General features: G+C 53.0%; 2 protein-coding genes across 4 annotated transcripts; one reads left to right on the plus strand and one right to left on the minus strand.

Annotated features, from left to right (window-relative positions):
- The first annotated feature begins 65 nt into the window (after positions 1-65).
- Positions 66-7,762, plus strand: CTSA (cathepsin A). 2 transcript variants are annotated; one of them, XM_016938014.4, is made up of 15 exons: positions 66-328; positions 518-702; positions 856-967; positions 1,213-1,263; positions 1,338-1,424; positions 1,665-1,820; positions 2,156-2,247; positions 2,928-3,012; positions 3,595-3,686; positions 3,768-3,846; positions 3,939-4,078; positions 5,908-5,983; positions 6,660-6,749; positions 6,948-7,052; positions 7,311-7,762. In XM_016938014.4, exons 1-15 carry the CDS (start codon positions 275-277, stop codon positions 7,392-7,394), a joined length of 1,488 nt encoding a protein of 495 aa, XP_016793503.1. In that variant the 5' UTR covers positions 66-274; the 3' UTR covers positions 7,395-7,762. The 2 variants fall into 2 exon arrangements, with proteins under 2 accessions (XP_016793503.1, XP_016793504.1); XM_016938015.3 differs by lacking the exon at positions 1,213-1,263 and having other exon boundaries at positions 180-328.
- On the minus strand, positions 7,702-21,266 carry PLTP (phospholipid transfer protein). Of its 2 annotated transcripts, XM_001158846.7 has the most exons (16): positions 21,050-21,266; positions 20,323-20,433; positions 20,122-20,221; positions 18,894-19,022; positions 18,468-18,623; positions 16,790-16,853; positions 16,641-16,704; positions 15,206-15,297; positions 13,880-14,056; positions 13,738-13,797; positions 11,357-11,521; positions 11,184-11,251; positions 8,778-8,820; positions 8,564-8,627; positions 8,404-8,480; positions 7,702-8,005 (listed from the first exon to the last, which is right to left on the minus strand). In XM_001158846.7, the coding sequence occupies exons 2-16, from the start codon at positions 20,420-20,422 to the stop codon at positions 7,883-7,885; spliced, it is 1,482 nt and encodes a 493-aa protein (XP_001158846.3). In that variant the 5' UTR covers positions 20,423-20,433; positions 21,050-21,266; the 3' UTR covers positions 7,702-7,882. The 2 variants fall into 2 exon arrangements, with proteins under 2 accessions (XP_001158846.3, XP_063658622.1); XM_063802552.1 differs by lacking the exons at positions 20,122-20,221; positions 20,323-20,433; positions 21,050-21,266 and adding an exon at positions 19,823-20,051 and having other exon boundaries at positions 18,894-19,114.
- Between the last annotated feature and the right edge of the window lie 1,618 nt (positions 21,267-22,884).

The following is a 22,884-nucleotide window of genomic DNA, read 5'->3' on the forward strand; positions in this document are numbered from 1 at the left end:
GGTGACCGCAAGGCGACCTTGTAAGGCATTTCTCCCCTGACTCCCTTCCCCGAGCCTCTGCCCGGGGGTCCTAGCGCCGCTTGCTCAGCCATCCCGCCTACAACTTAGCCGTCCACACCAGGATCATCTGATCGCGTGCGCCCGGGCTACGATCCGCGAGGCCCGCGGACCTTGACCCGGCATTGACCGCCACCGCCCCCCAGGTCCGTAGGGACCAAAGAAGGGGCGGGAGGAAGACTGTCACGTGGCGCCGGAGTTCACGTGACTCGTACACATGACTTCCAGTCCCCGGGCGCCTCCTGGAGAGCAAGGACGCGGGGGAACAGAGGTGAGCTGGCACCGGAGGCTGGAGGGGATCCCCGAGCCCGGGATCGGTGCGCGGCAGAGGAGGCTCGCGGGTGGGAGCTGGCGCTGGGGCCGGGGCTTCCCTCGCGGAGGCGCCGCCAGCTCCTCCCCGGGGGCTGCTGCACGGAAGCGCTGAGGAGCGAGTCAACAGCCCCTCTGCTGCCTCCCGTAGATGATCCGAGCCGCGCCGCCGCCGCTGTTCCTGCTGCTGCTGCTGCTAGTGTCCTGGGCGTCCCGAGGCGAGGCAGCCCCCGACCAGGACGAGATCCAGCGCCTCCCCGGGCTGGCCAAGCAGCCGTCTTTCCGCCAGTACTCCGGCTACCTCAAAGGCTCCGGCTCCAAGCACCTCCACTACTGGTCTGCCGCCCTGCCTTCTGGGCGGGATTGGGAGAAGAGATGACGGATGAGGGATGGGGGGTAGTTCTGCAGACCCCTGAGGATGCCTGGGAGCCGGGAGGGCTGGAAAGGGCCCCTCCAACTGCGCCAACCCTGCCCTGACCCCCCTCCCAGGTTTGTGGAGTCCCAGAAGGATCCCGAGAACAGCCCTGTGGTGCTTTGGCTCAATGGGGGTCCCGGCTGCAGCTCCCTAGATGGGCTCCTCACAGAGCATGGCCCCTTCCTGGTGAGTGGACAGCAGGGGGAAAGCACAGTTCCCAAAGTAAAAGGCTGGGGAAAGCGAGAAAGGGGCTTTGTGATTTTCCAAAAAGTTTCTTTCCTTCTAAGCCTCCGGATTTTCCTCTATGCCATTGGCTTTGCTGCCTGTACCTCTCAGAGGTTTTACCCACATGTAAAGTGCCTCTCATGGTGGCCCTTTCCCTCCACCCAGCTGGCCCTTGGGACTTACTCAGCCATCTCTTTCCTCCTCAGGTCCAGCCAGATGGTGTCACCCTGGAGTACAACCCCTATTCTTGGAATCTGGTATAGCTGGAGCTGTGGGTGTGTCTGGGCACTTGGATGGGGTGGCATTTAGCTAATTTTTCCCTCCCCTCTAGATTGCCAATGTGTTATACCTGGAGTCCCCAGCTGGGGTGGGCTTCTCCTACTCCGATGACAAGTTTTATGCAACTAATGACACTGAGGTGAGTCTGGTGCCTGCCCATCTGCCCCAGGCTCCCCGGTCCTCCATCCATGGCATGATGCTGGGAGAGAGAGCATGGCCTTGGAGTCTACTTTTCGCTCTGTCATATGCTATTGTGGTATGGTGGCCAGTCACTTCCTCTTGCACAAATAGGGTGGGTTAATGTCATTATCTCTGAAGTTCTTTCCAGTTCAAATACCAAAGCTTCCTGATTCCCTCTGTCTTGCTCTGCCATCCCCAGGTCGCCCAGAGCAATTTTGAGGCCCTTCAAGATTTCTTCCGCCTCTTTCCGGAGTACAAGAACAACAAACTTTTCCTGACCGGGGAGAGCTATGCTGGCATCTACATCCCCACCCTGGCCGTGCTGGTCATGCAGGATCCCAGCATGAACCTTCAGGTGCAGGGTAGCTGCAGGAGGGAAGGGAGGTAGCTTGAGGCTGTGGCCTTACAGTTAGCAAGGTCAGACTGGTCAATGTCCCCATCCAACCCAGCTTCCTGCATAACCTCCCCACCACCGGCTGCCCTAGGTCTGTCTGTGTGCCTCCCACACAGGAAACTCACCTGTCAGGCTGCCAGCTCTGTGTTTTGCATTGAGTGGCCTCCCATACCCACCGGCCTACATAAACCACCCTGGGTTTCAGCTTCCGGATTGCTGAAGGTCTGGGTGTTAGGGTGAGGGAGGCTCTTCCTTTTTGCCCTCTACATGAGCTGAGCACCCTGGGTGTTTCACAGGGGCTGGCTGTGGGCAATGGACTCTCCTCCTATGAGCAGAATGACAACTCCCTGGTCTACTTTGCCTACTACCATGGCCTTCTGGGGAACAGGTATGGGATAGGGCAGTTGGGCAATCTCTGGGGTGAGGCAGGTCACATGATCTCGGGTCTGTCCTCCAGGCACATGATATGACAGGCCCAGCCCAGGTTTATGAGCAGCAGGTGGGTTGCAGAAAGAACCTAGTGCTGAAAGGCCAAAGAATAGAGATCAGTTTTTCTTTCTTTCTTTTTTTTTGGGGGGTGGGGGGCAGATTCTTACTTTGTCACCCAGGCTGGAGTGCAGTGGCACGATCTTAGCTCACTGCAACCTCCACCTCCCAGGTTCAAGCAATTCTCATGCCTCAGACTCCCAGGCAGCTGGGACTACAGGCGCGTACCACCACACCTGCCTAATTTTTTGTATTTTTAGTAGAGATGGGGTTTTGCTGTGTTGGCCAGGCTGGACTTGAACTCCTGGCCTCAAATGATCTTCCCAAAGTGCTGGGATTACAGGCATGAGCTACAGCGCCCAGCCAGAAATCAGATTTTAAAGGAACTAAGGAGGCCTGTCTGTATGACCCTGGGGCACCTCTTTGGGAGCTAGCTTAGATGACATACAGACCACACCCTGTGATATCTTTCCCAGTCTCCTAGGGTCAGGGAGGTTGGTGGGAGGTGGGGGGTATGCTCGCCTCCTCTGCCTTCCTCTTCCCACCAGAGGCTGATGCGCTTTTCACTCTCATCTCCTACAGGCTTTGGTCTTCTCTCCAGACCCACTGCTGCTCTCAAAACAAGTGTAACTTCTATGACAACAAAGACCCGGAATGCGTGACCAATGTGAGGTTCTGCCATCACTTTGCATGAGCTCTCCCATCCCTAATCCTGAGAATGGGACCACATTTCCCTCCTTGGGGACTCCTTGTTCTCCGTCCCTCATTGCTTTCTTGCACCTTTAAGCAATTTAGTGTTCTCTGGGACATGTGTCTAAGTGTGTATTCCCACCACCACCACCTCCTATGGTGGCAAATCCCATAACCTCCGTGAGGGAGAAAGGACTTCTTCACATTTATCAAACACCTGCAATGTGGCAGGCACTGTGCTGAACTGTGTCTATGTAGATTATTTAAGCTTCAAGATTCCCCCTCAAATGAGATCGTACTACCCACATTTTCCAGATAAGGAAACTGAGGGCCATGAATTTTGAAATCACTGTCTGAAGTCACAGTGTTGGGAGGCAGTGATGCTAGGATTTGGACCCAGGTCTGGGAAGATTCCTGCCACTGAGCCTCAGTTTCCCTACCTGTGAAAAAAAGTGGGTGAAGAGGTGAAATCCAAGAGCAGTAAATCTTGGGACAACTTGGTGGGGTCGTGGAGAGGCCGGGGATCTGTAAAGCATGGTGGCTTGGTGTATCATTGCAGCTTCAGGAAGTGGCCCGCATCGTGGGCAACTCTGGCCTCAACATCTACAATCTCTATGCCCCGTGTGCTGGAGGGGTGCCCAGCCATTTTAGGTAGGTGCTGCTGGGTGCCCCTGGAGCCAACCCCAGCCCCATCTGGAGGCTCCACACCCATTCCCCCACCTCACATTGCAGGTATGAGAAGGACACTGTTGTGGTCCAGGATTTGGGCAACATCTTCACTCGCCTGCCACTCAAGCGGACGTGGCATCAGGTGTGCAAGGGCGTGGGCTTCCTCCTGGTGAGGTGGGGGCAGGGGGAGGGGCAGGGAAGCAGAGGCCCTGACCCACTGTCTGTGCCTTCCAGGCACTGCTGCGCTCAGGGGATAAAGTGCGCATGGACCCCCCCTGCACCAACACAACAGCTGCTTCCACCTACCTCAACAACCCGTACGTGCGGAAGGCCCTCAACATCCCGGAGCAGCTGCCACAATGGGACATGTGCAAGTGAGGTTCTGTGGCCACCTGTGACTTGGGGTGGTGGGTTGCTGGGGCTTGTGGGCATCGGCAGGTTTCTCAGGGATCTTCTGTGTAGAGTTTCTCAATAAGATGAGCTGTAGAGGATGTTTAACATCCATCCCTGACCCCTCAGTGGATTGAGAGTCAGCCAATTCATTCTTTTATCTTTTTTAAATTTAAAATTTTTTTGTTTGAGACAAGGTCTCACTCTGTCACCTAGGCTGGAGTGCTGTGGTGTGATCATAGCTCACTGCAGCCTCAAACTCATGGGCTCAAGCAGTCCTCCCACCTCCCCAGTAGCTGGGACTACAGACGCACACCACCACCCCCAACTAATTTTTGTATTTTTTGTACAGATGGTGTTTTACCATATTGCCCAGGCTGGTTTTGAACTCTGGGGCTCAAGTGATCTGCCCATTTCAGCCTCCCAAAGTACCGGGATTACAGGCATGAGCCACCCCGCCCAGCCCCAATTCATTACGTAGCCACATTGGTTGTTGTTTCACAGTTCACTACAGCCTCAACCTCCTAGGCTCAAGCGATCCTCCCACCTTAGTCTCCTGAGTAGCTGGGTCTACAGGCACATGCCACCATTCCTGGCTAATTTTTTAAAAAATTTTTTGTAGAGACAGGGTCTCACTATGTTGTCCAGGTTGATCTCAAACTCTTGGTCTCAAGCAATCCTCCCTCCTTGGCCTCCCAAAGTGCTGGGATTACAGGCGAGGGTCCCCACACCCGGCCATCACATTGGTTAATAACTATTACTTCCGACTGGGCGCAGTGGTTCACGCCTGTAATCCTAGCACTTTTGGAGGCTGAGGTGGGGGAATCACCTGAGGTCAGGAGTTCGAGACCAGCCTGGCCAACATGATAAAACCCCATCTCTACTAAAAATACAACAATTAGCCAGGTGTGCTGGTGGGCACCTGTAATCCCAGCTATTCAGGAGGCTGAGGGAGGAGAATCGCTTGAACCCAGGAGGCGGAGGTTGCAGTGAGCTGAGATCGTGCTACTGCACTCCAGCCTGGGCAACAAAAGTGAAACTCCATCTCAAACAACAATAACAAACTGTTAACTTCCATGTCCAGTCTCCTGTGGCCACCCCCACACAACCCCAAGTAAAAGGGTAACACTGGGCCCAGCAGGGCTGCTGAGGTCCATTTTGATTGGTCAGTGCTCACACTCTACCCTGTTGTATGTTGTGACTCCTACACGTGCTGGCCCCTAGACATTAAATGCCAGATGCATCCCAGTCCTCGTAACAACCAAAACGCGTCCCTTGTACGTTTCTTTTTCTTTTTTTTTTTGAGATGGAGTCTTGCTGTCACTCAGGCTGGAGTGCAGTGCTGTGATCTTGGCTCACTGCAACCTCCGCCTCCCGGGTTCAAGTGATTCTCCTGCCTCAGCCTTCTGAGTAGCTGGGACTACAGGCACGCACCACCACGCCTGGCTAATTTTTGTATTTTTTTTTTTAGTAGAGACGGGGTTTCACCATGTTGGTCAGGCTGGTCTTGAACTCCTGACCTCGTGATCCACTCACCTCGGTCTCCAAAAGTGCTAGGATTACAGGCGTGAGCCACCACGCCCAGCATCCCTGTACCTTTCTAAATGGTGGTGAGTTGAGGCTGTCTGAATCCCAACCCATCCAGCCCAACATCCAAGTCAGTCCTAGAGAGGTGGCCCCCCCAAAAAGGGGAGTGGAACCCAGCTGTCTGCCTTCTGGGTTGGAGCTTGGAGATAGGAGAGAAGGTCTGATCTGTTGACTACTTTTCGCCCCGACCTGGTCCTCCTGGGGCCTGCTCGTATGTTCCCGGCAGCTTTCTGGTAAACTTACAGTACCGCCGTCTCTACCGAAGCATGAACTCCCAGTATCTGAAGCTGCTTAGCTCACAGGTGAGTGGGGAGAGCACAGCTGGATCACCAGCAGCCTTAGGACCCCAGAGTAGCACAGCAAGCTGGGGGCCCTTTAGACTTCCTGTCAGGACAAGGGAAGCTGAAACTCCGAAAGGCGAAGCCCAGGGTCCTGTGATTGGTGGGGTCAGAATTTGAACCTGGGTTTGTCCCCACCCATGCTGTCCTGCTATAGGAGGCCTAGGGGTCTGCATCAGCCAAGGAGTCTTAAGGGTGAGAAGAGCTTCATTCATGCCAAAAACGGGCCAGCAGAGGTCCAGGGTGGGAGGAGACCTTGCACAAGGTGATATAGGAAGCACTGGCAGGGCCAAGTTAGGACTAGGTTCTGTCCAGCACAGTGGTTAATAGCATGGGCTCTGGAGTCACATGGCCTGGGTGCAAGTCCCTGTACTAGCCACATAATCTTGGGCAAATTTCTTAAATATGAGCCTCAGGTTCCCCATCTGTAAAATGGGGATAATAATGATATCTACCTTCACAGATAAAACATTTAGTAGAATACTGGACATGCAGTAAGTCGTTAGAAAACATGAGAATTCCCTGGTTCATGTTATCTAGCTCGGCCCCTTGAATTTCCTGAGGGGTAGGCCTTGAACTAGGGAAGGGCTGGGGACTGGGCTTGTTCCACACCCCTCATTTTTACCCCATCCTGCTTTAGAAATACCAGATCCTGTTATATAATGGAGATGTAGACATGGCCTGCAATTTCATGGGGGATGAGTGGTTTGTGGATTCCCTCAACCAGAAGGTAAGGTAGAGATTCCTGGCCCTGGGATAGGGGCTGCTGTGGAGGATTGGGAGCGGGTATGCCTGGGAGTGGCCAGCTGGCTGCCTGGCTCTGGCCCACAGAGGGCAAGTGTGGAGGAATTCCCAGCCCTAAGGTCTTGCTGGTAGCTGTGAACAAGGATGCAGCTGCTGTAGGCTGATGTCTTTCCTGGTGGGGCAGATGGAGGTGCAGCGCCGGCCCTGGTTAGTGAAGTACGGGGACAGCGGGGAGCAGATTGCCGGCTTCGTGAAGGAGTTCTCCCACATCGCCTTTCTCACGATCAAGGTAGGGACTGGGCCTGCTGAGAGATAACTGGGCCAGAGGCAAAGGAGCAGGACCCACCCGTCCTTTCCCCTCTGGCTGCCTTTTAGGCTGGGTCATGGGTCACCATCTGGCCCCTGTATGGGCAAGTTTTTTTGGAGAGGGGTGGGGAGGGTTCTGGGAAGAATAAAGGGTTTGGGATGAAGGAATTGCCCCCGAGTGAGCAGTTATATAGGGAGGAGGGAATGGTGGGGTCAGGAGCTCACAAACATTGCTCCTCAGGGCGCCGGCCACATGGTTCCCACCGACAAGCCCCTCGCTGCCTTCACCATGTTTTCCCGCTTCCTGAACAAGCAGCCATACTGATGACCACAGCACAGCTCCATGGCCTGATGCAGCCCCTCCCAGCCTCTCCCGCTAGGAGAGTCCTCTTCTAAGCAAAGTGCCCCTGCAGGCCAGGTTCTGCCGCCAGGACTGCCCCCTTCCCACAGCCCTGTACATCCCAGACTGGGCCCAGGGTCTCCCATAGACAGCCTGGGGGCAAGTTAGCACTTTATTCCCGCAGCAGTTCCTGAATGGGGTGGCCTGGCCCCTTCTCTGCTTAAAGAATGCCCTTTATGATGCACTGATTCCATCCCAGGAACCCAACAGAGCTCAGGACAGCCCACAGGGAGGTGGTGGACGGACTGTAATTGATAGATTGATTATGGAATTAAATTGGGTACAGCTTCAAATCCCGTCTTCTCTGTGGCACTGGGGGTTAGAGGGGGCACTACAGGCTATGAATGTGGGAAAAGAGGGGCTGAGAGGGGTTGGGGTCCTGAATGACAGCTGCCAGCTTGGGGATTGAGGGCTCAGACAGCTGCTGTGGACGGTGGGGGGGCAGTGGACGCCCTGACATCAGCAGGCCGGTTCTTCTCAATCACCTCTCGCAGCCCTTTGGCAAAGTGGAGATCAGCCCCGATGGTGAGGAATCCCTGTGTGGGGGAGAGGGGAGCCTCATTTATTCATTCAGTTATTGAGGCCAGAGTTTAGAGATCAAGAGACAGAGTGTTTGTCTTTCAGGAACTCAATCTAATGGATAATTCCATGTCAAGGTGTTAAAATGAGGCTGTAGGAGTGTAGACTATGGGTGTCAAGGAGGGCTTCTTGGAGGAGGTGACCTCTGAGCTAAGACCTGAACAATTAGTAGGTATTGGGATGGGAGAAGAGTGCTCCAAGAAGTCACAGTGTGTGCAACGGCTTTTAGGAGTCTAAGATTAAAATGGGAGGGGCGACTGGTAATGGGGGAGCTGGGGTCAGGTAATGGAGGGCACTGGGGAGCTATAGAGAGAGGGGAAGGCCCTCCCTCCTTCCCCATCCTGCCCCCACTCACCGCATGGTTCGTCACCACCTCACGCACAAAGTTGATGCCCTCAGGTAGTGGGATCTGCACCCCACGCCAGGTCCGCTCTGTGGGTGGGAGCACCCCGCTCAGTCTGGGCCCGCCCAGTTCACCCCTCCTTTCTTCCTCCATCCTCACACCCCAGCCTTACCATTGAGCATGGGCATCACCCCAATCTGCAGCATGGTCTTCAGAGGGGCCTGTAATGGGATCAGCTGGGAGGGGCGAGGGCGGAAACAGGGCAGCGAGTCAGGGTTGGGTTTGCCTTTAGCTGCCCGCAGGTGAGCAGTTATATGAGGAGGAGGGAATGGTGAGGGTCAGGATCTCATGAACCCAGCCCAGCCCACCCACCCTTCCCCACTCACAGCCAGCGACTCCAGTGCAGAATGGTTGGAATAGATTCGGAACCTGCGGGAAAGAAAGGAGCCCTGTGGGCAGGAAGCCTGGAAGCTCCCCTTCCTCAGGCCACCCAGGCCTACCTACCAGAGGTGTCTGAGTTGCAGGCTCAGATGCCCACCTAGGCACCTTTCCAAGTGCTACAACTTTCCAGGTATCCTCGGGGCAGTCATTGCTGCCACTTGGGTCTCCTTTTCTCCAAGACTGCTACTTTTTATTTATTGAGCACCTCTTTTTTTTTTTTGAGACAGAGTCTCGCTCTGTCGCCCAGGCTGGAGTGCAGTGGCGCGATCTCGGCTCACTGCTCCGTCTCCCGGGTTCACGCCATTCTCCTGCCTCAGCCTCCCGAGTAACTGGGACTATAGGTGCCCGCCACCAAGCCCAGCTAATTTTTTGTATTTTTAGTAGAGACGGGGTTTCACCGTGTTAGCCAGGATGGTCTCGGATTTCCTGACCTTGTGATCCGCCCGTCTCGGCCTCCCAAAGTGCTGGGATTACAGGCGTGAGCCACCGCGCCCGGCCTTTATTGAGCACTTCTAACGTGCCAGACTTCTGCTGGTAGCTTTGCAGGTGTTATTTATTTTATGTAACAAAACTTCACATTGCTTAGTTCCTGTCAGACACTAAGCATATTTATTATTTTTTTTATTTTTATTTATTTTTGAGACAGCGTCTCACTGTGTTGCCCAGGCTGGAGGGCAGTGGTGTAATTTTACTCACTGTGGCTTTGACCTCCAGGGCTCAAGTCAGCCTCCCACCTCAGGCTTCCAAGTAGCTGGGACCACAGGCATGCATCACTATGACCGACTAACTTTTAAATTTTTTTGTAGAGACAGGATCTCACTTTGTAGCTCAGGCTGGTATCGAACTCCTGGCCTCAAGCGATCTACCCGCCTTGGTCTCCCAAAGTGTTGAGATTACAGGTGTGAGCCACTGCACCCAGCCAACGTGTTTAAAAAGTTAATATTAGTAAACTGTTTTAAAATACAGTACCAACTGGTTTAGTCCTCAAAACAAGCCCAAGGAGTGGGCACTATTAGGATTTGCACTAATTTATAGATGAGGAAAATGAGGCCCCGCAAGGTTAAGTAATTTGCCTGAAGTCACACAGCTGGAAAGTGTCAGAAGCTGCCTCTAGAACCTAGGGTCCTAACCTACATTATCTCCTTTAACCTTAGAACAGCACTGTCCAGTCAGATTTTCTGTGAAACGTTTTGTATCTGCACCGTCTACTATGGTAGTCACTAGCCACATGTGGCTAATGAAATGTGGCTTAGTGCAACTGAAAAACTAATTATAATTAATTTAAATGTAAATAGTCACATGTGGCTAGTATCTACCATATTGGATAGCACAGCCCTAGAAGGCAGATGCTACTTTTGCCTGTATTAAACACATGGAGAAAATGAGGCCTAGAAAGACAAAATGGGCTGGGTGCGGTGGCTCATGCCTGTAATCCTAGCACTTTGGGAGGCTAAGGTGGGACGATCACTTGAGCCCGAGAATTGGAGACCAGCCTGGACAACAAAGTGAGACCCCGTCTCTACAAAAAATAAAATAGTCAGGCATGGTAGTGCATGCATGCAGTCCCAGTTACTCGGGAGGCTGAGGCTGGACGATCACTTGAGCCCAGGAGGTCAAGGCTGCAGTGAGCTATGATTGCACCACTGCACTCCAGCTTGGGCAACAGAGTGAGACTCTGTCTCAAAAATAAATAAACACAATAAAATAAGGCCAAGCACAGTGGCTCATACCTATAATCCCAGCACTTTGGGAGGCCGGGGCAGGTGAATCACCTGAGGTCAGGAGTTCGAGACCAGCCTGACCAACATGGTGAAACCCTGTCTCTACTAAAAATGCAAAAATTAGCCGGGCGTGGTGGCGCACACCTGTAATCCCAGCTACTCAGGAAGCTGAGGCAGGAGAATTGCCTAAACCCGGGAGGCAGAGGTTGTAGTGAGTCAAGACCACGCTATTGCACTCCAGCCTGGGCAACAAGAGCGAAACTCCTTCTCAAAAAAAAAAAAAGAATAACATTTTTAAAAAAGATAAAATGGCCTCAAGGTCACAAAGCTGTGTTGTGCTGAGGTTTTTGTCAAAACCCATGTTCTGATCTTTGCTGTGTGACTGTGGGCATGTTATTTAACATTGCTGGACCCATTTGTTCATCTCTCATAATACCTGCCCTGCCTGCCTCTGGGACATGTGAGAATGCAGAGGAGTTAGACTTTACCAAAGCACTTTGGCATGCGTTAACAAAGACAGACCCCAGCTCTCAGTGGCGTATAGGTATCACTGAACTTTAGCTCAACATCCCTGTGGACAGCTGTGATTGTCCTCAAATCACTGAGGTGCAGAGAAGTGCGCCTGCCTACCTGCGCAGGTCCAGCTGCGTGCGCAGGGCCTTCCCCCGGAGAGCCATCTTGGTGCTGAGACGGGCGTCCTGCAGGAACATGGGGAGGAGGATGTTACTGACCCAGAAGGTCAGTAACCCACAGCCCATTTTTCCCTGACCCCCAGCCAGCAGCCCCCACTCCGGGACCCGTACCATAGTCATGCTGGACAGCTGGACCTCAGGCTGGTCTGGTGGGACCAGGGCAATGGTGACGCTAGCAGTGACAGAGATGGTGGTGCCAGAGGGCTTGATGGTGCAGCGCGGTGGGGCCAGGACCCGCAGCTCCAGCTTCAATGGGGAGTCAATCACTTCTGGGCTCTGGGGGATGAGCAGCAGGGGTGGGTCAAGTCCCTGCCATTTCCTTTGGAGCCCCCAGGGAAGAAGGGGAAGGAAGGCAGGTGCAGCTTCTGTCCTCTGGGGACTCTCATATTGCAAATACAGAGGGAGCTCTGGCTTCCAAAACTCTCAAATCTGCATCTAGCCTTCATGCCGTTGCCACACAAAGAAACAGGAATGTGTTCTTCTCTTTCTGCTTCCTAAATACATCTCAATATTCAGGTCCATCTCCAATCCAGACTCTTCGTGGATGTCCTTTTTGCATTAGTATCTCAGCCCTTGCCATGTCTTCTGTTTTTGATATGGAGTCTCACTTTGTTGCCCAGGCTGGAGTGCAGTGGCACAATCTCGGCTCACTGCAACTCTGTCTCCCAGGTTCAGGCGATTCTCCCGCCTCAGCCTCCCAAGTAGCTGGGATTACAGGCGCCTGCCGCCATGCCCGGCTAAGTTTTGTATTTTTAATAGAAACGGGGTTTCGCCATATTGGCCAGGCTAGTCTCGAACTCCTGACGTCAGGTGATTCGCCCACCTCGGCCTCCCAAAGTGCTGGGATTACAGGCATGAGCCACCACGCCCAAACCCCTTGCCATATCTTTTTGCTCTCTCTCTCCTTTTTTTTTGAGACAGGGTCTCTGTTGCCCAGGCTGGAGTGCAGTGGCATGATCACGGCTCACTGCAGCCTCAACCTCCTCAGCTCAAATTATCCTGCCACATCAGCCTCCTGAACAGCTGAGACCACAGGTTCATGCCATCACGCCTGGCTTATTTTTGTATTTGTTTTTTGTTTTGGTTTTTGCTTTTGTTTTTTCGTAGAGACGGGGTTTGGCCATGTTGCCCATGCTGGTCTCAAACTCCTGGGCTCAAGCGATCTGCCGGCTTCAGCCTCCCACAGTGTTGGGATTACAGGCGTGAGCCACCGTGCCTGGCCATATCTTCTTTCTCTAAACTGCTATGCCTTCTTCTATAGGCAGTGAAGGAATACTATAAGATGCAACTGCCTAATCTTCACCAAACATGATTCTAAACACTGTATATGTGTTGGTTCCTTTAAACCTCATAATAACCATGTGAGGCCGATATTATTACTGCCAATTTTGTTGTTGTTATTTTTTACAAATTTATTTTTCAGGCTGAGTCGTCATGGCAGAGAACTGCTTGAACCCGGGAGGTTCAATTGCAGTGAGCCAAGATTGCGCCACTGCACTCCAGCCTGGGTGACAGAGTGAGACTTTGTCCCCCCACCCAAAAAAAAAGATCTGACTAAAAATTTATTTTTCAATAGAGACAGTGTCTCACTGTGTTGCCCAGGCTGGTCTCAAACTCCTGGGCTCAAGCAATTTTCCTACCTTGACCTCTCAAAGTTCTCAGAGTATAGGCGTGAGCCATCATGCCCAGCAATATCCCCATTTTTGAGATGGGGAAATTGAGGCACAGATAGGTTAAGTAACTTGTAGAGGTTATGTAGTTACTCAGTTTCAGAACTAGGCTTGAAGCCCAGGCAGTCTGACAATAGAGACCCTGCTCTTAATTGCTTAGCCATAAATTGGATGATGATAATGACTGAATTATTTCTTTTAAAATTTGTAATTCTGCTAGGTGCGGTGGCTCACACCTGTAATCCTAGCACTTTGGGAGGCCAAAAATGGGTGATCACTTGAGCCCAGGAGTTCAAGGACAGCCTGAGCAACATAATGAAACCCTGTCTCAACAAAATATAAAAATTAGCGGGGTGTGGTGGCACAAGCCTGTAATTCCAGCTACTCAAGAGGCTGAAGCAGGAGGATGGCTTGAGCCCTGGGAGGCAGAGGTTGCAGTGAGCCTAGATTCTGTCACTGCATTCCAACTTGGGTGACAAAGTGAGACTCTTGTCTCAAAAAAATAAATAAATAAAATGTGTAACTCTCACTCTCCTCCCCAATACACAAATAAACAAAAGTATATGTGAATTATTATTAAAGCCCTCACACTTGCAAAGCTTGGGTTCTCACTAATCCTCACAGCAGCTCTGCGAAGGAGATGGGGCAGGAAGGAGCAGACCGCTTCACAGACGGGAACAGCCATGACAAGGCGAGGGGGATTGGCCACAGACAAGAGGCCAGGGCCCTGTCTGCGTGGCTGCCACTGGGGGCCCCGCCTGCACCCCTCCTTGGTCTCACTGGTGTGCAGGTGGCCCTATCCCTGCCCCCGCCAGCACTCACCAGCAGGACAATGCTCCCAAAGTAGGTGGCCCTCAGCAGCATGTCCAGGTCGTGGGGCACCTGAACAGGGGAATCAGGAGTGAGGGAGTGAGCTCTGTCACAGACCTTCTCTTGCCCATCCCACAAACAGGCCGTGACATACCTTGTCCCCCACCAGCGACAGCTGCAGGCCCCCCGCCCGGAAGTAGCTCTCCATGGCAGAGTCGAAGAAGAACTCAGAGAAGGCCACATACACCATCCGCTCTTCCTCCTGCAGCTGGGGCTCCACTGCCTGGTTGGGGAGGCTCCAGTTCCTCTCAGTCAGGGGGAAGAAGGCCCCCTGGGGTGTGGCATTCACAGTCAGGGTCAAGGCAGACTGGCCTGGCACCTGGACTGACAGCAGGTGTCTCCCGGCCCCGTGCTAGGCACTGTGGGGGGATGGTGGGAACCCAGCTGCTGTTCTTGGAGGATTCACAAGCACATCTCTTAAAAGGCATTGGAAGGAGGACACCTGCTACCAGGGGGCGAGCCCGTCAGACTGGAGGAGGGAGGGTCAGGAAAGGTTTCAGGGAAGAGGTGACATCTGAGTGGGCCTTGAAAGCTAGAGGCAGGAACAACAGCTACTGTTTACATATATTGTGCATACTCATGCTTCTTTGCCAAGTACTCTAAGCTCTTCACATAGATCGACTTATTTAATCTGCATAACAACGTGTGTTTTCTTACTAGATTATTTCCATTTACATGTTAGGAAACTGGCCAACTGAAGACTTATGCTTAGGGCCGTGCAGCTAGTCAGTGGCAGAGCTAGGATTTGAACTTCAGGCATTCTTTTTCTCTTTGTAGAGAAGGAGGTCTCACTATGATGCCCAAGCTGGTCTCAAACTCCTGGGCTCAAGCGATCCTCTCGCCTGGGCCTCCCAAAGTATTGGGATTACAGGCATGAGCCACTGCACCCGACTGATTCTAGCTCCCAAGTCTGCACTCTGAAACTGCTATACTCCTCTGGGAGACCAAAGGTAGTGGCTACACACTGGCTATGTGGCCTTGGGCAAGTGACGTCACCTCTATGAGTAAGTCTCCACATTCCTAAAATTAGGATGATGTTAGTACCTGACTCACAGGGTTGTGAGAGAATGAAATGAGATTATTTGTATAGAAATTTATGTCCAGCTCCTTCGGGGTAGTTGGGGAAAGGCCGTGCATGAGCAAAGGCCCTGAGGTGGGAAGCCAGGGTCCAATTTGGGAAAGAGCAGCTGCAAAGAAACAGGATGAGATATAAAAGGTGGGGCCAGGTAAGATTAACAGGGGCTCAAATGCCAGACCCAGGAGGCTGAACCTAATTCTGTAGTAACAGGGAGCCATAGCATTCTCAGTCATGAGAGTGGCCTCATCAGAGCTGTGCTTTAAGAAGTAAAATCTTGCAACTTAGCAGAGAAAGAGGTCTTGTTAGGAAGTCAGAGGTCATACACCAGCCCAAGCAGCTCACCCGGAAGTCCATGTCCAGGTTGCTGGTGGAAGCCACAGGATCCTTCATGAGGGAATAGTCAATGCCAACAAGCTCGTCCACAGAACTGCGCACTGCAAGAAGGGGCTCAAGTCACTCACGGCTGTGTGATGTGGGATAAGGTGCTTAACCTCTCCAGGCTCAGAGGCCCACCCATAAAATGAGGATACATCCTTCACAGGGTTGTCATGAGGGTCAAATTAGTTTTATGTGGAAAGCACTTAGGGTCTGGTGTGTAGTTAGGTGCTCAGTAATGTTAGTTATTATTATTACTACCACTATAGAGGTTTCAAAAAAATAACTAAACAAGATGGCATGGGGGGGCCGCGCATGGTGGCTCACACCTGTAATCCCAGCACTTAGGGAGGTCAAGGCGGGCGGATCACCTGAGGTCAGGTGTTCAAGACCAGCCTGGTCCACCACGGTGAAACCCCGTCTCTACTAAAAATACAAAAATTAGCTGGGCATGGTGGTGGGCGCCTGTAATCCCAGCTACTCGGGAGGCTGAGGCAGGAGAATCGCTTGATCCTGGGAGGTGGAGGTTGCAGGGAGCCAGGATTGCACCACTGCACTCCAGCCTGGGTGACAGAGCGAGACTCCATCTCAAAAAAAAAAAAAAAAAAAAAAAAAAAAAAAAGATGGCATGAGGTTCCTTTCCCTTGGTTTCTCCTACCTCCTCCTTCGCTTCCCATGCCTGTGTGTTAGGTGTGATGGGAAAATACCTTTGCCCCACAGTAGACAGAGGTCATGGCTTAGAAAAAGGGAATTCATGGCCAGGCACAGTGGCTCATGCCTGTAATCCCAGCACTTTGGGAGGCCAAGGTGGGCAGATCACGAGGTCAGGAGATCGAGACCATCCCGGCCAACATGGTGAAACCCCGTCTCTACTAAAACACAAAAAACTAGTTGGGCATGGTGGTGCACGCCTATAGTCCCAGCTACTCGAGATGCTGAGGCAGGAGAATTGCTTGAACCCGGGAGGTGGAGATTGCAGTGAGCTGAGATCGTGCCACTGGACTCCAGCCTGGTAACACAGTGAGACTGTAAGACTCCGTGCAAAAAAAAAAAAAAAAAGAAAGAAAAAGAAAAAGGGAATTCATGTTAATTGAGCACCTATTAGATGCTAGGTGATGAAGACAAATGGGATGCCAGTGATCAGCATGCACATATTGAGGACCTTGACAACTATTCTCTCAGATAATCCTCACAGCAACCCCAGGAGGAGGCACTGCCAGCCAAGTGAGGAAACAAGCACTTTGCCCAGACAGAAATGAGCACTTCACCCAAAATCGCACAACAAGTCAGCTCCAGGGGCCACATTTGAACCCAGGACTGTTCAACAGCAGGGCTCGGAAGGGGCCTGCTCTGAGGTGCTGCATGACAGCTGCACACCCGGACTCACCCGCCACCAACTCACCAGGCACGGTGTCCAGGAGGGAGTTGAGCAGGACCGTCCCTGCGTGGTAGAGGACAGGGCAGATCTGCGAGGTGGGAGCCAGAGTCAGGGCCTTCTCAAAGTGAGAGCATGCCCACCCTTGCCACCCTGCGACCTGTCGCTGCCCACACCTGCTGGTTGAGGAGGAAGCGCATCCCTGAGGTGATGAACGTGGAGAGAAAATCATACACCTTCCTGTGAGGAGAGGAGAGGCCGGATGAGCCCAGAACCTGCCTCCACCCCAGTCCAGGTCCAGGAGAAATCAGTGACTAGGGAAATAGTGGCAGTAGGAGTCCTCAGCTTCAGCCTGAATAACAGCTCCTCCACGTAGGTTTTCCAAGAACCAGGCCCAAATTCCCTCTCCAGTCTAATTCTCAAGACCTCCTGACCTACTCTCTGGTCCCATCAGTCAAATGAATCCACCCACATTGCCTCAAACCCACTCTGAGCATCCCCATATCCATTGGCTTACTGATGCCCTCCCTTCCGCCCTCTGCATTCCTACTCTGTGTTTTCCCATCTGAGCTCAGATGCTTCCTCTTCCAGGCAGTCTTCCCAGATTCCCCTCCTCTGAATCCCCAAAGCATTTTCTTAGTCCTTCTCTCCAGGCCCTGATATCAAATGTTTTTTGCTCCAGATAGGCTCTGAGCTCCTTCCTGCATCCTCAGGGCCTGGCATACACTTTGTTTGATGAATAAATAATACTGACAGTGTACCAACACCAGGTTATAATCCATCATCTTCTCTCCCCCACCCTCTTCCAGAACAAGAACAATATCCCCTTCTCAGCAGCAAAAATAAAAAAATAGGCCGGGCACAGTTGCTCAGGCCTGTAATCCCAGCACTTTGGTAGGCCGAGGCGGACAGACCACCTGAGATCAGGAGTTTGAGACCAGCATGGCCAATATGGCGAAACCCTGTCTCTACTAAAAATACAAAAAAAGTAGTTGGGCATGGTGGTGCATGCCTGTAGTCCCAGCTACTTGGGAGGCTGAGGCAGGAGAATCGTTTGAACCCAGGAGGTGGAGGTTGCAGTAAACCGAGATGGCGCCACTGCACTCCAGTCTGGGTGACACAGTGAGACTCCCTCTCAAAAAAAAAAAAATTATTATTTTTGTTATTATTATTTAGAGATACCAATTATTGAGAATCCAGTACATGGCCAAATGTGCATATCAGATAGTCCTCACAGTTACTCTTATCTAAGTGGCCAGCACTTAAATATACATTTATCATATGCCAGGTGCTGTTCTAAATTTTTTTTTTTTTTTTTTTTTGAGATGGAATCTTGCTCTGTCACCAGGCTGGAGTGCAATGGCACGATCTCAGCTCACTGCAACCTCCGCCTCCCGGGTTCAAGCGATTCTCCTGCCTCAGCCTCCCACGTAGCTGGGACTACAGGCACGTGCCACCACGCCCAGCTAATTTTTGTATTTTTAGTAGAGATGGGGTTTCACCATGTTGGCCAGGATGATCTCGATCTGTTAACCTTGTGATCCACCCGCCCTGACCTCCCAAATTGCTGGGATTACAGGCATGAGCCATCACAGCCAGCCTTGTTCTAAATATTTTTTACATACACCAACACAAATAATCCTGGCAACGATCTTATAAAATAGGATCTTATAAAATGAGGATATTGAGGCACCAAGCTTCAGTGACTTGGCCAAGTTCACACAGCCAGGAAGTGACAGAGCTGAGCTTTGGACCCAGTTGGTCTGATTCCCAGGCCTATGCACTTTGCATTGCGCTAGGCAGATGAGCTGTGGGGCTCGAAAGGGGTGAGCTGGGGTTGGGGCTGGGGCTTACTTGAAGGTTCCCCCGAAGGCCGCATGCATTCTGGAGACAGAGGCCTGGCAGGAGACATTGGACACTTTCATCCGTCCAGCGGGATCCCGGGAGAGCTCCAGACCAGTGCGGATGGACACACCCTCAGCTGAGGCGTTGATGTAGCCCCCATCATAGCTGCCAGGGGGGTTAATATTCACTCCAGGTAGGAGCTCAATTGAGTCTTCAGTGCCCCCATGCATCACCATACCTCTTAATAAGGTTTCACCTCTTTCCATACATCCTACCAAACCCTCCTATCAACTCGTATGAAATGCATATGCCTGTTCCTATTACACAGATGAAGAAACTGAAACTCAGGAAGGCTAAGGGGGCTGCCCACAGCCCCACAGCACCTCCAGCCCTCCTGACCCACTCTCCACTCCCCTGAGGGTGCTGGGTCCTTACAAGAACCAGTAGAGCAGCTGTCTCCGGAAGCGCAGCCCCAAGGAGGCATTGGTGATTTGAAGCATCAGCTCCTGCTGTGGCTGGAAATCGAGCTCGGAAGATGTCAGTTGCAGCTCTGTGACCTTCACCCTACAGGAGGCCTCAGGGTCAGATCCAGGGCCAAGAAGAGGGAACTTCCCCCAACGACAGGAAATTTGTCTGCTCCCCTTTCAAGTCCAGGCCTGGGGAAGCGGGAGTGGGTGGAATGAATTCTTCCATTGTCCCTCAAGTGCCCAACTTAGACTTGGGTGGCTCAAAGTTGAACTTGGGTGGCTGAGAGAGGAGGTTTTCCTGATCCAGGTGTTAAAAATGAGCTTCACCCCATCGCTTAAAAGTCTTGTTTGTTTGTTTGCCAGGTGCGGTGGTGGCTCATGCCTGTAATCCCAGCACTTTAGGAGGCCGAGGCGGGCAGATCACTTGAGGTCAGGAGTTCGAGACCAGTCTGGCCAACATAGTGAAACCCCTGTCTCTACCAAAAATACAAAACTTAGCAGAGCGTGGTGGCACGCGCCTGTAGTCCTAGCTACTCGGGAGGCTGAGGCAGGAAAATCGCTTGAACTCGGGATGCGGAGGTTGCAGTGAGCCAAGATCGCGCCACTGCACTCTAGCCTGGGCAACAGAACAAGACTCCCTCTCAGAAAAAAAAAAAAAAAGTCTTGTTTGCTTGCACCCCCTCCCCTCCCACACCCTGGGGTTGCGACACCCGGTCTTTTAATAGAGTCCGTTCACTTTGCCTCCATCACCTAAGCTCCGTCTCACATCTCAATTCCTTATTCCCCCTCCCTCATCCTAAACCATACTTAGAGCCTTCAGTTTCTCCACCCCTCCGATTAACTCCACCCCGTGCCCAAGACTCCACTCTCATCTATTGGCAAGTTCCTTGACTCCACCTTTCCGGTGCTCTTCGGCCACGCCTCACATCCACTGGTCCTGCTTCCTTCTTGGCCCCCTCTACATTTTCAAGGCCACGCCCATCCGCCTGGCCACGCCCATCTGCCTGGTCCCGCCTATGATGACTGGCTTGGCCTTTATCTTTTCGGCCCCATCCGGTTTCTTAAGTCTTGCCTCATCGATTTGGCCACGCCCCATCCCACTCAGCCTCCAGTCTCCCGAGACCCTGAGATTTCTCGGGCCCCGCCTCCACCGCCTAGGCCCCGCCCCGGATCACGAGGCCCCGCCCCCCACTTACTCAGAGATGTTGTAGTAGAAGTGGCCTTCTTTGCCCCGCAGGTCCGGAATGGTGATGGTCTCCAGCTCTTGCTCCAGAAAGCGCAGCCCCTCCTGCTTCACTGAAGCAGCAGAGAAACCCTTACTTAGCTCCCGTGCCCACTGTTGGGGCGACCCCAACCCCGTCCGCTCCCGTCCGTCCCTATCTGCCCCTGCGCCTTACCCAGCTCCAGCGCCTTGGAGGTGACGCGGATCTTGCAGCCTGGGAACTCTGCGTGTGCGCCTGCCAGCAGCGCTAGGAAGAGGGCCCCGAAGAGGGCCATGGCGAGCGGGCCTGGGGGTGGGGTGGGGTCGCAGGAGTTATCTGAGCCGCTTAAACCCATTCCTTGGACGTCCAACCATAAGTGGGGACTAGCCTGGATCGTTACCCTCCAGATAACTCTTCGGGGAACTTGGAACCAATAATCTTGCCTCCATATGGCAGATGTGGAAACTGAGGCTCAGAGAGGCGATGCGACTTGCGTTCTGGCTCCCACAGGATTTGGGACACGGGGGAGGGGACGTTCCCAGTTCCCTCGTGCTACCGCCGCGTGATGAGTTTGGACCTCCAGGGGACCAGCCCCCACACCCCCAACAACCTCCCCTTTCCTTTAGCGGTGGGCCCGCGCAGGCTTGCACGTTGCCACGGCAACGACTGCACGCGCATTCTTGGAGGGTGGCTTGCGGTCTCCTAGGCCTCGCGCCCGGGGAGGAGAGGAGGTGGCCGACCAGACCGTGGGCTCCCGGGTCTCCCGGCTCCCTCAGGTCCTAAATCTCTCCCATTAGAGATTCTGCCTGGAGCCCCCCATGTTAGCGTTCTCCTTCATCGGCTCTCCTCCCCACCCCGGCTTCAGTGCACCACGCGGCTCGGCGAGGGACTGGGAACGGGATAGGGACGCGCCCCAACTCACTCAGCGGTGGAGCTGGGGGGCGGCGCGGTCACGTGGGATGGCGGGCAGCTCAGGGGATCCGGGCGACGGGGTCTGGCGGGCAGGGGTGTTCCAGCCGCCTTTATAAAGCCGGGCCTCCCCGACCCCTCCTCCTCTCTGCAGCTCTCCCCTCCTCCCTTGGGGGCTGGGAGGGGACGGGGCGGGACGCTGGCAGCCGGGAGAGTGGAAAAGGCTGCACAGAGCCCCGTGACAAGCCCGGCCGCTGTCTGGACTAGTGGGAGACCCAAGCCCAGGGAGAGGGAAGGAAATGCAGGAGCCGGCCCACTCAGCCCCAACAATCCCGCTTTGCTGGGACCTTGGTTCAAATTACAATTATCCATGTCCTCCTGCATGATCTTGGGCAAGTCACTTCACTTGGGTCACTGACCCTCAGTTTCTTCCTTCAGCGAAATGTGCACGATGATAGGAACTACCTCTTGGGCCTTTATTACAACCAGGTCCAGGCACAAAGTCAAGGAATATTTTTTCTTTCCCTGCCACCCACAATCATCTCGGGACCTCCTTGCCTGGCTTTGCTATGGGCCCCCCTACCTGTCTCTGTGTCACCACCTGGGGACCTTAAGGTCCCAGAGACCTTTCCCACTTGGGAAAGCAAGACTAGACAAGTGCTGTCAGCCCAGGAACATACCACACCGGCTGAAATCAGAAGGAGGTCTGCCATTTCTCGTGGCTGGTGGATTGTTTTTTCTATTTTTTTTTTATTTTTATTTTTTGAGACGGAGTCTCGCTCTGTCCCCCAGGCTGAAGTGCAGTGGCGCGATCTCGGCTCCCTGCAAGCTCCGCCTCCCGGGTTCACGCCATTCTCCTGCCTCAGCCTCCCCAGCAGCTGGGGCTACAGGCGCACGCCGCCACGCCCGGCTAATTTTTTTTTGTATTTTTAGTAGAGACGGGATTTCACCGTGTTAGCCAGGATGGTCTCGATCTCCTGACCTTGTGATCCGCCCGCCTCGGCCTCCCAAAGTGCTGGGATTAAAGGCATGAGCCACCGCGCCCGGCCCACTGGTGGATTTTTTAATGAACCCTTGGAGCAAGGTGCTCCGTACAGCATCCCCGCCCCCACCCCCACCCCCACCTCCATCTACTGCTTACAGGTTTCCCGGACCCTAGGACAGGGCACAGAGTGGGTGCTTGCCACCTTTTTGTTGCCAAATGGACGAAAGAAAGGGGAAGCAATAATCATGTCTGCTGAGCATGTATTTAGCACCAAACACTCATCTAGGAAGGATGACTAACTCATCCTGATTTGCCTAGGACTTTCCCCATTGTGTCTTTTTTTTTTCTGATATAATCCACAGATTCACAAAAATAGTTCCATTTCCTTTTTTATTTAATTAATTAATTAATTTTTTTTGAGACACAGTCGTGCTCTGTCACCAGGCTGCAGTGCGGTGGTGTGATCTTGGCTCACTGCAACCTCTGCCTCCTGGGTTCAAGTGATTCTCCTGCCTCAGCCTCCCAAGTAGCTGGGACTACAGCCATGTGCCACCACACCTGGCTAATTTTTGTATTTTTAGTGGAGACAGGGTTTTGCCATTTTGGCCAGGCTGGTCTTGAACTCCTGCCCTCAAGTGATCCGCCTGCCTTAGCCTCCCAAACTGCTGGGATTACAGGTGTGACCCACCATGCCCAGCCTATTTATTTATTTTTATTTATTTATTTAAGATGGAGTTTCTCTCTTGTTGCCCAGGCTGGAGTGCAATGGCGCAATCTCGGCTCACTGCAACCTCCGCCTACCAGGTTCAAGCAATTCTCCTACCTCAGCCTCCCAAGTAGCTGGGATTACAGGCACCCACCAC

The sequence above is a fragment of the Pan troglodytes genome, chromosome 21, assembly GCF_028858775.2.
Source record: "Pan troglodytes isolate AG18354 chromosome 21, NHGRI_mPanTro3-v2.0_pri, whole genome shotgun sequence".
NCBI classification, from domain to species: domain Eukaryota; kingdom Metazoa; phylum Chordata; class Mammalia; order Primates; family Hominidae; genus Pan; species Pan troglodytes.